This window comes from Alligator mississippiensis, chromosome 4, assembly GCF_030867095.1.
Source record: "Alligator mississippiensis isolate rAllMis1 chromosome 4, rAllMis1, whole genome shotgun sequence".
Classification (NCBI taxonomy): Eukaryota; Metazoa; Chordata; order Crocodylia; family Alligatoridae; genus Alligator; species Alligator mississippiensis.
In genome coordinates, this window is record NC_081827.1 from 245,687,443 (window position 1) to 245,704,298 (window position 16,856).

General features: G+C 46.8%; 1 protein-coding gene across 4 annotated transcripts in view; it reads left to right on the forward strand.

The window, feature by feature from the left end:
* The window catches only part of MYLK (myosin light chain kinase), a 356,584-nt gene that overhangs the window by 328,415 nt on the left and 11,313 nt on the right, over positions 1-16,856 (forward strand). For all 4 annotated transcript variants that reach the window (XM_006259414.4, XM_059727477.1, XM_014599482.3 and 1 more), the window contains one exon: positions 16,294-16,446. In XM_006259414.4, the coding sequence (XP_006259476.3) occupies positions 16,294-16,446 (153 nt within the window). The remainder of the gene's footprint in view (positions 1-16,293; positions 16,447-16,856) is intronic.

Consider the following 16,856-nt stretch of genomic DNA (forward strand, 5'->3'; position numbering starts at 1 on the left):
GAGATGTATCATCAAAACCTATCTGAAGCTGCAAATCTGTACAGCTCTTTTGTCCTGACAGATCTGTTTTTTTCCTAGCTCTTTTGAAAGGCTCCCACAGAAGCCTGGCTTTGGTTTATAATATAATCCAACTTCCTTCCAAGCTCTGCTGTTCTTTTTCACTTATGCTAGTTCTGTTATGCTGACTGGTTTTCTGCTGTGTAAAAATAAGACTTTATCCAAAAATGCCCTGACAGATGAGACACAGCTGTCTGATTGCTGTATATCACTTTCTTGTATATATAATATTAATACAATTCCTGATTTTGCACACAGATAGCTCAAGTTCAAAGAAATGGAGTATTTTGCACAAAGCCAAATACTTGACACAGTGAAAAAGTTGGGACTGGACCTTGTTACTTCCATCTTTCACTATCATTGCAGGCTTTGCAGCCATGCTCTTCCTATTTAACAAATGTTAACATTGCGAATTAATTAAAGTGATGATGTTAGAAACATGGGCATTGCTGTACTAGGATAAGCTAGTTGTCAGGTTCAGAAGTGACTGGTACCATGTACTTTTAAAGCAGAGCAACCCCTATAGCTGATATTATTCCCTTCATGATATTCAATTTCGCCATGAAACTTGAGGAATGGAAGTTCATGTCCTTTTTATCTAGGAGCAGTGTAAGGGCAAGTCCAGTTGTTAATCGTACGAGGTTTGACACAACTAGACAATCTCCTTTCTTAAGATGCAGCATCAAAATATCTTCACTTTAATGAAGTATAATACTGCTCCGTTTTTGTAAGCAGGCCATCACCCTAAAATGACTGATTTTTTGGAGGGGAGGGTCGTATATGTAGTCATTTATGACAAGTTCTTTCTGCAGGTATCTAACCCTATTTTAATCCTTCCTAGGCTACGTGCCTCAGTAATAACCTGTGGCAGAGAGCTTAGTATTGTGTGCCAGCATCTTTGGTTTTTAAATGTCATGGTCTTTCTGTTTCCAAGATTGTAGTCTTTCCTGGAGATGGGAGCAGATGTAGAAGTTCTCAGTTGTTCTGCCCAGTCTCTACCCCAGCTCTCCACACCGCCCATTATCCATGTGAAATCTCCTGGAGGTGCAGAAAGCTCATTCAGCACCGTGGGGAAGGGGGGATGCTGACCACTACAGACAGGCTGGGATCAGGGGAAAGGAAGCCTCGCCTGCCTCGGCTCTCTGTGCTCTGAAGGCAGGTGATCCACCTGCTGCTGCTGCTACTGCGCTAACAGCAATGGCTCAGGCAGCAGGAGCCCTGCAGGCTCCTTGAGAGCCACACGAGATTTTGGACTTGGTCCCTTCCTCCCAATGTGTTATTGGGCTCAAAGATCCACCTGCTGCTGCAAATGCTTCCCAGGATGGCAGGCAGCTCCGTTTCACCCACCTCTAGCCCCCCAGATACATTGCTGGGTGCGAGCCAGTGTCTGCCTGGTAAAGACTCCCAGGAGGGATTTTGGTACCCCCTCATAGTCCGCACTGCTCCAGTGATACTACTGAAATCTCCTCTTACTCTTCATTTCCAAATTTGATATTCCCCATGTTATGTCTCACCTCCTGTGTTATTTCGCCCACTCCCAGAGAAGGCTCTGAACATTTCCCTTATCCTGCTTGGCCCATCCTGTTTTAGATACAGAGCACTAAACTGAGCTCAGCATTCAAGGTCAGACTGCACTGCTGTTTTGTATTTGGGCCTTGTATTTCCTGGACTGTTCTCATTCAGTTCCAGCATTTTTTTCCGGATCCTGAAGGCTCATCTGAATCATCTGTGGCTCAAGTAAATTGGACCACACAAGCAGTGTTCACAATACACCGTCATTTATTTTACGTTGTCAGAGGCCTCTTGTGCAACAGGACTGCTCATGTCTCCACCTTGGCCTGTTTGTTCATTTAATACAGTGATTCTCAACCGCGGTGCCACAGCACCCTGGGGTGCCTTGAGATCCCTTCAAGGGTGCTATAACAATGTTAGCACTGATGGGTACAACTCACATGATATACCCAGAGATTTCAAGGAGGAATTCGTAGTGTTAAAAAAATTCTGCCCGAGTTCTTTACAACAGAATCATTCTGTTATTTTTTGGTAGTCAAAAAACAAGTTAAAACTAAGAGCTGGCATTTTTCAAAGGATGCCTACAGTCTCCCCAGGGACGCCTCTGCTTCAAGTCTGAAAACCTTGAGAAACATTGATCTACATTCGTGGTTCAGCCAATGCAGAGGTGCCCCCTACAGGCTATTTTCTATATTGAATTAAAATAGTCCATACCGCAGAAAATAATACCAGGATTCTTAATACTTTTTAAAAGTGTTTTTCATCTATTTTGGTGCTTTGTTATATTTAGAGTAAAAACATCATGCCTTTTGTGTGACACGTTCAGAACATTTCTTGAAGCTTGAGTTTCTGTGAACAGTCATTGCCCACGAAGAGTTTGGGGCATTTGACTAAAAAGGTAAAAATGAGTGGTGATAGTTGTAATGCATAGTACAGTAGTTTCTACAGGTCCCAGCCAGGAGCAAGGCCCTACTACAATAGGTACTAGACATGACACAGAAAACAGAAACAGGAAAGATGACAGGACTTCTTCGAGACCACATGGCAGGTCTGGTATGCAACCTTCACCTCCTCACTGCCCTTGAGGCCTCGGGCACAGCCCTTCTCCTCACTTCCAGTTATGCTGTGCATAAGCTGCACAATCCTTTATCATGGGACTCTCATCTTCCACAGAGGGTAACTAAACTAATTCCAGGTGGCAATTCATTGCCCAGTGAAGCCCTTTGTAGTTAGATGTGGCATGCTCATCTGTCACCTCCTGGCCCTTGCCACTCCAAGCCTTACGGGGGTCTGCTACTTTTGTCACCGAACCCTCTGGCCAGGACACATGTAGCCTCACCCCTAACAAGGTTGTCAGCATCCTTGAACCGCTAGCTGAGATGAACAATGCCCCAAGTAATCTGATTCTCAATGCCAAGTCTTATCTCCCTCCTGGATTCTTCTTCAAGTCTGCTCTTCTTTTCTAAGTTACAAGACCTAGGACTTCTTTCTGGAGTTTCCCCTTTCCCCTTCTGCCACCCCCACCTCAACTCAAGAAAAGCCCTCAACTCAACGCCATCTGTGCTTTACGGGTCTCCTCTAGCACCCCATACCGTGTGCAGGAACACTGGCCATCAGAGCTATCTCCCTCTCAAGAGCTTTATGCTAGTTTTCCTCTCCAAGGCTTCTCACCGACTCCAGATTCACCCTTTATAGAAGAAAAGACATAAAGTCTGTCTAAGTCTATCTCTTTTATGTACTAACTGGCCAGAAGAATACCGGGCTTGCTGACTGGACGGGGCTGGTTGGTCCCAAACTTTCTAGCCTTAAAAGGGGAAATCCACCTTGCTGCAAGGACATCTCCCTTTTGCTTCTCTCCTACCTCTGATCCTACACCAATTCTAGGGGCACTTTGTCCCAGTATGAGTTGACTGCATTGTCAGCTTCACTTAAATTGCCTCAAGTGAAGGTACTTCTGAGGTCTTGAGTCTGCTGCCTGTTCTGCTGACCAGTGTTGTCTCATCGTTTCCTTGTATTTTGCCATCTCTCTTCCTGGCTGTATCCATCCGTTGTGCCTCGCCTTGTATTTAGGTTGTGAGCTCTTTGGTGCTGCAAGGATTATCTTTTTGTCTGCGTCTGTACAGCAGTTAGCACAGTGGGGCCCGTTCCATGACTGGGGTTATTTGGTGCTACCTCGATAAGGTGGAAGGGACCTCAGGGGTCATCTAGTCCAACCCTCCGTGCTGATATAGGATTCACTGTTCCTAAACCATCCAGACAGATGCCTATTCAGCCTCCTCTTGAAAACTTCCAAGGAAGGTGATTCCCCCACTCCACTGGGCTGCTTTTAGAGACAACGGAATAGACATAGAATAAAAATAACAGCAATAACATTATTTCATTGTCACTTAGGCCTTGCTATTATGAAGGTTTTCCTGACATTCATTGCCTTTATTATCTTTAATTGCCTCCATGCTTGCATGTACTGTTAGGAATGCCCCTTTTAAACAACTTCTCTTTCATCTCGCTGTAGACATCCACACGAGGAAACTACTTGTGCTTATGTAGCATTAACCCCACTTAGATATTTTTTCCAAGCGACACATGTTCAGTCCTTCTTCTCTTGCAGAATAACTGATTTTCTTCCGTCCCAGCACTATCCTTGGTTCTACTTCACAATGTGTATCCTTTGCATCTTTATATTCCTGGTTGATCTCCCTGACCACCTGTCTTGTTCTGCTTCTGTCCCACACTCTTCCATCAATTTATTGCCTTTGAAGTAGCTTGCTACAACACATGAGTTGTGGGCATCATCAGCATATATGACTTTTTTCAGAAGTTGTCTGTGTGTTTATAACAACATTTATCTAATGGGGCTAACCCTGATCAATTCTTTCCAGCCCTCCTCTTCTATTCCAGTGATGCTTGTAGGCATTCACAGAACCTGTTGCTTTAACGAGTCCTAGTTTTATTCAGCATTTGCCAAAGTAAGTTGTTGCCTATGAAAGCTTATGCCTTTCAGGACCAGTTAGTCTCTAAAATGCCACACTGCCCTGCCTTCTGCCTAGTTCTTTCCAGATGAACCCTTTTGGAGGCCTAATATTCAGTAATCTGAAATGCTTTTAAAATTCTGTTTTAATTCCCATGCATACTTTCAGGGTGGGAGCTCAGCTGCATATATACCTGATTATAAGACTTGATGGTACTTTTTGCCCCACTCATATCTAGACACCTGGCTGAAGCTAGCATAGATGTAGTATTGCTGATTAGTTTCCCTGCTTACATTACCTTCCTGTTAATTCTGCTCACTTTATTAGCCTCAGTTCTGCTCTGTCCTCCTAAAGTAACTGACCCACATGACAGCGTAACCTTCCACTCTGATGTGGATTGTACTGGACTTCCAGTATATCACTTGTGATCCACTTCCAGTCTTCCTAAGGTTGATGGAATATGACGTGTGCTCACCTGACCAGTCGTAATCTCCTAAGACTAATGCTCCCATTCTGTTTTCTTTATGCTGGTGACTTACTGTTGCTTTCACAGCCTTTTGTCTTTCTAGAGAGGGATGGAATAAATCAAGATACTGGTAACTGGATATATTTAGGTAACTAGTTTATATCTGGCTCAAGTCAGTAGTAAAAGTTTAGACATACTAAACTGGGAAGCTGAGAATGCACCGTCTGTTCTTTAGATGGAGCCAGTAAGTAATCCTCGAGTGTCACGACTGCACTTCTTTTCTCAAAATGAAGTTTTGTTCTTTTCAGTGCTTGTAAAAAAGTGAGAAGGTCAGTGACACTGGGCACAGAAAGATGTGACTGCATCATTATCAAAGAATACGGATGCAAGCAGTTGCCTAGCCCCTGTTTTGTCAGCATGGTTCTTTAGCAGTACAAGTGCAGCAAAGCCCCTCCAGCTTTAACTCTGCTTCGTCCAGGGTCGAAGTTAGGCTGACACATTCCTGCAGAATCAGGCATGTATAATAGTAAGGGTGCAACAGCTGCTGGGCTCTCCCAAGCAGCAGCTCCCCTCCCCTTTTAACACAGCTGAAGTGTACCATTATCAGTGGCAGCTCTGTCCCCGTATCTGTTCACGAGCAGGGTGCAGGCAGTGCAGACGTGTTCCTTGTCCCTTACTACTATGATCCCAGACCCAGTTAATTCTTGATGTCTCTGCTGAGAAATTCAGCATGGGAGACAGCACCAGCTGTGATGGAGGTTGTGTTTAGAGAGGTAGCCAGCGGTGTTAGTCTGAGGTCAGGCAGAAGGCAAGGTAAGGAGGTTCACCTTATAGACTAACTGAATCAGAGTGCATAAGCTTTTGTGAACCCCAGCTCACTTCATCAGCTGTTGGGTTGTGTTGTCACGTAGCAGTATGTTCACTGGGAATTGGATGGACAGCATCCATTTTATTTCACTGTATCTTCAAAAGTCACATTTCGGTAGTGCTGATAACACCGAGGTTGCAGGTTTCGATCCCTGGTTGGACTTAGATGATCCCTTGAGGTCCCTTCCAGCATTGCTTCTCTATGACGATTTCTGTCTGATCTCAAGGCTCGGTTTTGCCCAGTTGTGCTTATTTCACACTCCCTGCACCGGCTCAGGAACCAGCGTTTGCTCCTCATATTGCAAGTCTGTCAGTTCTGTTTGTTTTTGATAGAAGGCTTGTTGAAGAGGTCAGAAAGAGGAACTCGGCATCCTTGGCTATGTCTACACAGGGGCCCTGGCATGTCTGAACAGGGCATTTCCAAGCAGAGCCCAGCCTCCTGCTCCTGTTCACACTTGCCACGGAAAGGTGGCAGTAAATCCACTCCAGAGCAGCTCCAGCACCTGCTGTCAAGCACACGGCAGCACATCAGATCACAAGGGCAGATATATGGGGGATGCCTCCGAAGCACCTTCACGGCTGTGTTTCAGGTTTGGCGTGCCCAAGCAGGAGTGGTAGGACTTGCTGAGGGGGTTCTTGCTGGGACGTGCTGGGAACTGTATTCTCCCTAAAGCCCAGTCGTGGGCGGTGTTGAGCAAGTCTCTGTCAACAGAGTCGGAGTGCAGTTCTGTAAGGGCATGAGCATGCTCCTACTCCTTGGGTGAATTATGGACTTAGCCCATCCTTATGAGTGAAAGGCTGTGGCCTGTGTTGTATAAGGAGGTCAGACTAGATGGTCTTATTTGTTCCTTCTGGCTTTAACAGCTCTAAATGGCATTCAGTCCCTTGCAAGAATAGATGTGTAAATCCTCTAAGGGAACATCTCTTCATCTTTTACTTAAAAATGGAAATTGTGGAGGACTGTTTGAAACAAATGCCAGGAAGAAGCCCAGTTAAGTAGCTGGAAAAATGTTTTCAGTAAACAGCGTGCTGTTTGTGTAATAGTCACTTCAGAGCATAAGTTCAGAATTAATTTTCCAGGGCAGATGCAGCTCATCTTTATCACATAGCTTTAGCATTGCAAGAAAGAAAATTGGTTTCATAATCTGTCAAAACAATTTCTAGGCCATTATTATTTTAAATGGCTATTAAGAAAAGAACAGCCAAGGCCCCAGGTCAGAGAGCTCTGTCTTAAAGATAAGAACTTCTGGGTCTAGCATCCATTAGTTGCCAAATGTTGGGCTTTCTGTGTATGTACGAATGCATCTGGCTTTTGTTACAAATACTCCCAAGACAAATCAGCTGCTTCGCACTTCAGCTGTGGAGCAAAAAGACGTTATCAATCCTCAGCAGCCCGGAAGGCTCAGAAACATGAAAAACTGGTTGTTTCAAGACCGATCAGTGGTGGGACGGCACAGAAGAGAGCAGAGTTTCAGTTGCTTAAAGAAATATGGGCTGCTACTTGTGCTGGGGTTTTCTAAATACAGTAAACAGTGCAGAAAGGATCGATTTAAGGAAATGTGTTTTCAAGTTTGCCGGACCATTGTTTATTTCCCGCTCCATTTTTTCTCACCCTTTTATTCTCCAGACCTCAGCCCACGTTGCCCAGACTCCACAAGCACAGTGCATGACAGTGATATTCCTTAGCCTAGAAAGTATGAGAGGAATTTCTCATTGGCACGCCTGAGAGGTCACTGCGGGATGATGGAAGGGGGTGTCAGCGCTGCAGTACTGCTCTGTAGGCTGCCAGCCACTGCAAGTACTACATATGAGAAATCAGGCCTAAAAATAGGGTTACCATATTTCCAGTTCCAAAAAAGAAGATACCTGTGAGAGGGGGATATATGATTGTTGGGGGGAGTGATATGCTGGTGCCCTCCCCCTGCCCATTCTGTTGCCCCTCGCTCCCAAGCCACAGCCCCCCACCCCCAGCCCTGCTGCTGCCCCTCGCTGCTGACCCGCGGACCCCTGGCCCTACCAGTGCCCCTCAGTCCCAACCCACGGTACCCCAACCCCCTGGGCCATGCTTGTGCCCCTGTCTCCCAACCTGCAGCCCCCCCATCCCTGCTGGTGCCCCTCACTCTCAACTCACAGCCCTGTGGTGCTACCAGTGCCCTCCATTCCTGATCCACAGTCCCCCGTCTCCCTGGTGCCCCTCACTTTCAAGCCACATCCATCGCAGCCCTGCCAGTGCCCCTCACTCCTGACTCGCAGCCCCCTGCTCCTCCCAGCCTTGCAGCAACTCTTGGCCTCCCTGCCCCTGTGAGCAAGGGCACCAGCCCACTAACCACTACCGCTGAAGGGCCCCCTGCCCCCTTCCCCCACTGGAGGGGTAGGCCAGCCCCCTTGCCCTGATGCAGTCCCAGCACCCAGACAGCTTCTTCCAGCGTAAGCAGGCAACCTGCCCCCCCTCACACACCCATCCCCTGCACACACCCTACCACACACACACACACACACCCCTGGACAGTCCCCAAGCCCTGGCCCTCCAACCCTTGCTCCCCATAGACTTATCTGCATCCAGCTGCCAGGGCTGCTCCTACCATCTTGCTTGCCTATATGCCAGCCATGTGCATTTGCACATGCAGACGCACATGGTGTCCCTTGCCTTCAGTCAGCCTCCCCCCAGTTTCCCCCTAGCCCCAAGCAGCTCTTTACTAGGGCAAGCTGGGAAGTGCCGGGAAAAACATTGATGCTGAGCACAGCAAAATCCTGGACAATTGATCGTAGTTTTTAAAAACTGCCCAGATGGAGATCGGAGTATCTAAGAAGACGCTATGTCTAGAAAAACGCAGACGTATGGTAACCCTACTAAAAAAGCAAGCAAAGCTTTTGTGTATTATAGCAAACCTCATTTCCTTGTACCAGCATGGAACAGTTTCTGTGATCCATAGAAATGCAGCAGAGGTCACATTTGCAATCAAATTATGACCAAGCTTGGGATTTCCCCCTGCAGTGGCCATTGCCAGCATTTCTTCAAGAAGCATAGATAGAAAAAGATGTGCACATCTTATCTAAATGTGTGTACAGTTGCATTCAAGGAACTGGAGAAGTCATTTGAGAACACTTAATTTGTATCAATTAAATTGAGCTGCTAAGTAACTGCTGATTGAGGGCTGGGTTCACTTATGATCTGATTACAGTTGGAAAAGATATTGCTTAAAAATGAGTGTGGGTTTTGAATTGCAGAACCCACCTGATCAGAGAAGCGAAATGACTTTTTTCTGCCTCCTATATCATCATTAGTAATGGTGACTTCTGTTGAACTTAGGCACATGCTTAAATGCTTTGCTGAACATAGCTGCCCTTAAGTACGTTCATATGTACTTTGCTGATTTAAGCCAGAGATTCTAGCTGCATCAATAATTGATTTAACAGTGTTGATGATGCAGAAAGACAGGACAGAATCCATCTTGCACTCTATGGGCTCCAAGGGCTATTACATATAATATCACATATGTGACACACCCATCCAAGATGTGATCAGATGTGCTTCTGAGATGCACTGACAATAGTAAATTATAATAGGTAACAACAGGATTTATTATAAAAACAAGATCCTGCATTTTCTCCTGTCAGCCAGAATATCCAGAATACTATAACCAGGTTTGGGCTCCAGGGATGGCTGGAATACCCTGTTGACCACACAGCCCTTATCCTGTTCCAGCTCTATCCTTCCCTTCTCACTTGCCTGCCATGCCTTGATGTTATGGTTTGATTGGAAGGGAGGCTGCCTAATGGGTCTTAGAGTGACCTCAGTTCCTCTAGATGCCGGCTAGTTCTCCCAGGGTACCTGGGAGCTTTAATCACAGCCCCTGTCCTCCCCTGCAGCCATTCTCATGCCTCTCAAATGTTACCAGTTAATGACTTCAGTGGGCACTTGGACCCAACCGGATAGCAGGTCACCTCAGGCCTCTATACCCTCATCCTTCCTGACCTCAGCCCCTTTTCTCCCACTGATTCCCTTAGCCTGGGCCCACTGTGCCTGACCTGGCTTCTTGGTTCTAGCCCTTGACCTCCTAATTTGGCTTCATCTTTGCCCTGTCCTGGGATACACTCAATGAATCGACTTAGGCTCCTGGGCCTCCCCTGGCCCTTGTCTCTGTCCTTTTTGTGCACAGGAGCCCCTGGCCCTGGCTTTGCCCTTGCCCAAGCTAGGCTTCAGTTTTTCTCTCTTCCTCTCTCTCTGGGCTTTAAACTCCCCTTCCGGTCTAAGTGTATGGCATGCCCTGAATCAAGGCCCCTAGCGGGGCTCTAAACACTGGCATGCCCCTGGCATGACCCTGGCATATAGGTTAAATCACCACGTGCCCTCAGGTGCCCCGCCGTGGCCTCCACATTCCCCCCTTTCAGCCACTCCAGAACATTGGTTTGACTCTGTAACCCAGGAGTAAGCCTTCTAGCAAACACACACTAAACCCTCACTGGGTCCAAACGTAAACCATGGCAACCTGCCTGCATAACAAGGCTTCCCTTTACCCCTGGTTATATTCTCCTGTAGGGCACCAGCACCCAGTTCACCTTCCTCCAGGTAGCCCTAGTGTCAGCTAGGAGAGCTCCTGCATTCCCCCTGCTCTGGAGCTCTTGCCTCTGCAGCCTCCAGGGCCAGACCAACCTGCTGGCTCAGGGCTTGTATTTATATACCTCCCTGGCCCTGCCCTTTGCTGGCCCCAGGCCTCCTTGAGCTGCCTCAGGTATTTCCTGGTTTAGTTTGCTGGCTCAGCCTCAAGGTGACTTACTGCTACTGGCCTCTTCTGTGCTCCTGTCTTCCATGCAAGGCTCTAGCCCATGGTGCTACTGCAGCACAGCTAGTTCTGCGGTATTTGCATCAGGTAAATTCTTTGGCTCTGTTACAGATACCAAAGCAAGGACCAAACACTTGTTCTCCAGGCATAGCTTGAGTATGGTTTCTTATCTGGCCATTTACATACAATATCCACTGAATTCTTGGGGAGCCCACGCTGCATACAGCTTCTTCCCCTTCCCAAAAGTATATTTGTCCATTCAACCAGAAATCTTTCCTGATGTCATTATGATCAGGATAATATATATACCCTTTCAGACATAAAGATTACTTATCCAGTATCCTAAAGATACCGTCTCATTTAATTTCCCCGCTGTGAGAAATATCCTTTCCTGAATAGCCTGTTCCAAGGTGTTGTTCTTGCCACAGGCCTCTCCTTATAGAAGGTAAGTTCATCATTATCTGGAAGGACCTGGCTTGTACCTCAGACCACGTCCTCCAGGGTCTATTTGATTGTCCATTAGACACATAACCATGTCAGATGCCAATTCTCAGTGATTACTTCTCTAGTCATTTAGGCTTTGAGCCTCTCCCAAGTGTGAAACTGTCTTTCATATGGCATCAGGTATCAACTTCCAAATCTGTGAGCCACTGTCTAAAATTATTGCTCAATGTGCGGATTCAGTCTACCCCATCTGGGCATTTGTAAAGACTACAGCTTTCGATGAAGTGCTGTGCTGTTTGTTGGACACCATATTCATGCAGGGGCTGTCCAAGATGTTCATTTTGTGAAGTGTTGTTTTGAAGCATCCATTCACAGATCTGTTCAGTTTGATCTATGCTTTTCTGTCAAGGTTTTGCCCAAAAGCGGATTCATTTGGCGTTGGTATAAAATGCTGTTGGAATAGGTCTGATCTTTCCTAGTGGTCCCACTTGTTGCTGTCCATAGGTTTGGTTCAGCATCCCCAATCTCTTCCAGGAGCTTATGGGCTGCATGTATAAACAGTTTATGACTTTTAAGCCTCTTAAGCCTCCATCTATTCAGGTCTTCAGGTAACAGTTGGTGGAGCAGGTGATACACATCATCTCTTGCCTCTATTGCCAGCAATGATGTTCGATTCTGTCTTCTTATATTGCTTGGTCTAATGCCCAAGAGTACAGGGAGTACATCTGTGTGTAAGTTAATATGCAGCCCGTTATGAGACTCAGCACACTGTTAAGTGCAGTGTTGAGGTTTTTAGTGCAACAGCTACTGGAAACCCATTGCTTATGCAGCAATACCTGGAGATCGTTCTCATGAATGCAGTCCTGGCCTCGTTATAACATGTGCCGTACATGTCTATCCAGTACCACAGTGCATACAAACGGAAGGACAATAGGGTTAATACAGCTTGACACTCCCTATACTTGAAGACTATACATGCCATATCAGTGAAACAAGCTCAAGAAAACAGGCACGACATCCCACAAGCACCTCAAAATATTGTAGGTTTGTGACAACGTGGGAAAAAAATTGCCTTAGTCAAAAAGTTTTATAATATAGCACTCAAGCATCACAAAACGGCCAGTGTCCTGACTCTGACCCTGATGTCTACTCATCTGTCTGAATTAAATGCAAATAATTAAAGAAAGGATTAAGTGAATCGAATCAATGTAGGTAGCCCTCAGTTGTAACATTTGTTGATGTTCACTAAGAGTTAGCCAAAAAGGATGAAATTCTGTCCCATGAAGAGCAAAAACAGTTGACTTTCAGCGAGGCAAAGATTTCACCCCCAGGGTTTGAGTCTGGCCCTGATTCTACAAGGAGCTTAAGTATGTGTTTGATTTTAAGCTTGTGAAACAAGCTCAAGAAAACATGCATAGCACTCCACAAACACCTCAAAATATTGTAGGTTCGTGACAACGTGAGAAAATATTGCCTTGGCCATTGTAGAATCCTGTTCACTTCAGTGGGACTGCGTGCATGCCTCAAGTTACACGTATACAAAATGTTTTTCAGGATTGGGGTCCGATTCATCAGCATCTTGCAACATTCAACCTCTATTTCACTAGAACCTCCTCCAGGTCAAAATATTGGGTGAGATACCTCTACCGGAAAAGGCATTATACCATCCCTTGCAACTCCCTGCCGGTCCAGACTAGCAGCCTTTTCTGGTGTTTTACATTTCATCCTTTTCTTACCTTCATGCCTGCTTAGGAATTAAGGAGATTTTTAAAAGTGTCCCTGGATCCCAGGCTTTAGTGGCAGGTCTGTTCAGTGAGGGGCAGACCATTCCTTGAAGTCCTGCAGATGTGGACCCCATTCTGTACTATTTGGCAAGTGGTCTCAGCAGCTTTTTTGGCGATGGATGGAAGCAACATGCCATTAAATCATCAGCTCTGAAGACAGCATTTAACTGAAACAGAGGTAATTAAATGCAAATAAAATAAATTTATCTTGTGATACTGCATTGACTAGCACTTCCCCAGCAGACCAAGTCCAGTTCTTTACCTCGTCCTTTTGCTCCATGCTGACGCGTAGCAGGGAGCTCTCAGAGCCATTGTGAACATTTTGAAGTACAGCGAACTTCATATTATTCTTTTCTTAACTCAGTGTTATATGCATATGTAGTAGTAGGAAAAAAACATACAAGGGGAAGAAACCCTGGTCTTCTGCAAGTCAATAGGAGATTTTCCATTGGATTTTATGCAAGGACCCAGCCCCAGTAGAAAAATATTCTAGGAATCTCTCCTGCCGCTTTTAATAACATGGTACACTCTACCTCCCATTATATAGACCCGCCTAACTGTTTATGTACTTTGTCAGAATGAAAACTAAATGTATAAAACTGAACATCTATGTTCGTGGCCTATAATCATTGCCTCAATGTAGAAAAAAAGACAGTGGAAGGGCTTGGGCCAGATCCATTCCCTGAAGCTCATTATAGTAGCTTAAAAAATCTGTGTTCTTCTTGTTCCTTTATCAGATGAATGTGGCTTTTATAAAGATGGATAACTGTAAAAATAAGGAAAGACAAAAAGAATCCAAGTATATTGAAAAAAATGGTTTGGGCTAAGTTGCCCCCTAGTGGTAAATGTTATAACCGGGAATAGGTTGTCACCTTACAAGTATTTAATAGAGCACAAGCTGTCTTGAAACAGCATTCTTCGATGTGGTTTTCTAATTTGATTGTCTGTTGAAAAACAAATGAATAAAAAGTATTAATGAATTAATGAAGAGCAGCAAAGCAAATGCCTGGGGAATCTGGACAATTTTGGTATGTTTGTGGGGTATTATCCATCGTGTCTCACTCACTGGCCTGGATTCAGAGGCCTGGCAGTGGGGCAGCCACATGGCATCCAGGCCAGCACTGGCTCCTGCCATGCTGATTACAACAGCACTGCTGCCACCATGGCAATACCTGCTCTTGCACCCTCTTCCCCACCTCTCCTGACACACACGAAGGGGGCACCTGCGGCTGCTGCCCTGGTCGGCCCCTCTCAGTCACGCTACGGCCTGAATTTAACCATGTGGTTGTAAGCAAAAATGATTTCGAATGATAGAAATGAGGGTTGGAAGCGACCCCAGGAGGTCACATCTAGTCCAATCCCCTGCTCAGAGCAGGACCAGCCCCAACTACATCATCCCAGACAAGGCTTTGTCTAACCAGGTCTTCAAAACCTTCAAGGATGGAGCTTCCACCACCTCGGGGTCACCTGTTCCAGCGTTTTACTGCCCTCCTCGTGAGAAAATTCTTCCTAATATCTAACCTCAACTTCCTTTGCTGCAACTTGAGACCATTGCTCCTTGTTCTGTCATCTGCCACCGCTGAGAACAGCCTGGCTCAGGGGTAGGCAATTATTTGTGCCCAAGGGCCACACGGGGAGTTTTGACGATTTGTGGCAGGCCAGGTCAGCACCAGTCCCCCTGTGCTGCAGCAACTCACCAAAACTCCCTGTGTAGGATGGGGCCACGGGCAGGTGGGGAGCAGTGTTCAGGAGGGAGATGGCAGAGGCAGGGAGCATGCGATAGGATCGCAGGACAGTCTGTGCCCAGTGGGAAAGGTGTGTGGGGTGTGCGCGGCGGGTGGGGGCATGTCCACACGTGTGTTTGGGGGGCAGGGGGGCTGCCTGGGTGCTAGGTCCCAGGAGCCGGTTGGGGGTGAGGTGGGAGCAGGGGGCACGTGCAGCAGAGCTCACCCAGTCAGTGCAGTCCGTGGCTGCCCCATGGCGCTCCATATGGGGCCGAGCCCCACCGGGGTAGCCCATGCTGTGCTCCAGCCCACTCCTGTCGGCATGGCCCCAGCCAGCGTGCACAGCTTATCAGCAGGGCTGCTCCCGGTGCGGCTGCTGCTCCGCTCCCCTCGCCTCGAGCGGTGGCTCGTCTTGCGGCCCTCCGGGTGGGGAAGAAGCTTCAGCCGGGCGGTTCATGCCCTGGTGTGTGGGACTCTGGCTCCAGCTGCCCTCTACCTGCTCCTCCTGCCTGTTGTCTCTCAGGGTCCACAGATCAAAGCTGTTCAGTACAAAGATTTCTACTCTGCCTGCCCTGCAGATTCAACCCAGGCTATAGAAATCAGCGGGTGTTGTTTCCTTTATACGCACCTCTATCATTAATAGAAGACCTGAAGGCAAAATTATGTCTTCAGATATATCTGTGCAATTCAGTTGACTGTAATGAAGTCGCTGGGCTATATCTGGCCCTGTAATGATTGTTTAGAGCACAGCTGTGTTAACGTGTGGGAGGGGACAGGTTCCAGCTCTTTCTTTCTCTCTCAGCTGTGTTGGCCCTCGGGGGGTAACAGGAACAAGAAGCACTTTTGTTACCAGGTTGGCAGGATGGTGCTGGATGCGCTCAGGGAGCAGATATTCTAAGTCAGATGTAATTTTTGTACTTAGTTACTTGCCAGAGCTGAACTGAACTTTATATAACAAATTGGTAACAAACTCTTACTCTCCTCTTCATCTTTACCAAACGGCAGTTATTTCCCCACAAAATACCTCAAAGAATGTGCATCTACACGTGTCATTAATGCGATTGAATAAACTCTGGCATAGTTCATGCTGGAGTTTGTGGCTCCCAGGCGCTACGTCTACACGTGTGCCCGGGACCACAGCATGTTGAGCTGGGGCAGAGCTGCCCCGACTGGCGGAGGACCCTGGGGTCAGCCTGCCAGCCCAGGGCTGCTCTGACCTGGCTCAGCGTGCTGTGCAGGGGCTGGCTGGGGCACAAGGGTGCTCCAGTGTGGGGCTAGCTGGCAGGCAGCCCCCACACTAGCACCCCCGTGCCCCAGCCAGCCCCAGGTGCTGCTGCTCAGTGAATAATGCCACCTTAGGACAGTCCTTGCATTGACGAGTACTCATCTACGGTGGCATTTATTAGTTTACTGCAGTCTCATGTGGATGCTGAGACTTTACTGCGTAGCTAATTAGGCACCTCCACAATAAATGTCTCGTGTAGACGTGCCCAGTAAGAAGTAGAATTGTTCCCATGAATTTTGTCTAGGCTTTAATGTTCAGGTCTATCTGCTTTTTAAATTGTTATAGGACAACTTGTACTGGTACAGATCTGCCAAGATTGGGAAAAGGCCACTGAGAATTTGAACTGCTGTCTGCTCCATTTGAAGACTGACATGGTTTGTTTTGTGCATTTTTATCTCCAGGGTCAGTGGACTTTCCCCGTTCATGGGAGACAATGACAACGAAACCTTAGCTAACGTTACCTCAGCCACATGGGACTTTGATGATGAAGCTTTTGATGAAATCTCCGATGATGCCAAGGACTTCATCAGCAATCTTCTAAAGAAGGATATGAAGTAAAACTGTTGCATTTGACACACTTGGCATCTAACTGACCCTGCAGGCCCCTTTTTGCAAGCACTTCGGTGTTATTGTGGAAGGGGCTCTGATCGCACCAGTGCCTGTGCGTGTGCACGCAGCCATCGTCTGCCTTACATCGCACAGACTGGGTGGAGCATTTTCACTTGAATGTCTGCTGCAGGGTTGGACCCATAGCCCAAATGCATGGAAGTTGTGTTATGTAGTTTGTGTGGCCATCATCATCTTGAATGTACTGCTGCGGCACATGAGAGCTACAGATGTCTGCATGATGTGCTGCTTTTGGTTTGACTGGGTTGCTCATAGGATTTTGTTTAGTGCTGCTTGTGCCCCTCAATGGGTGGCACTACCATGACAGTACACTTCCCAATGGTTCTCATAAGGTGCA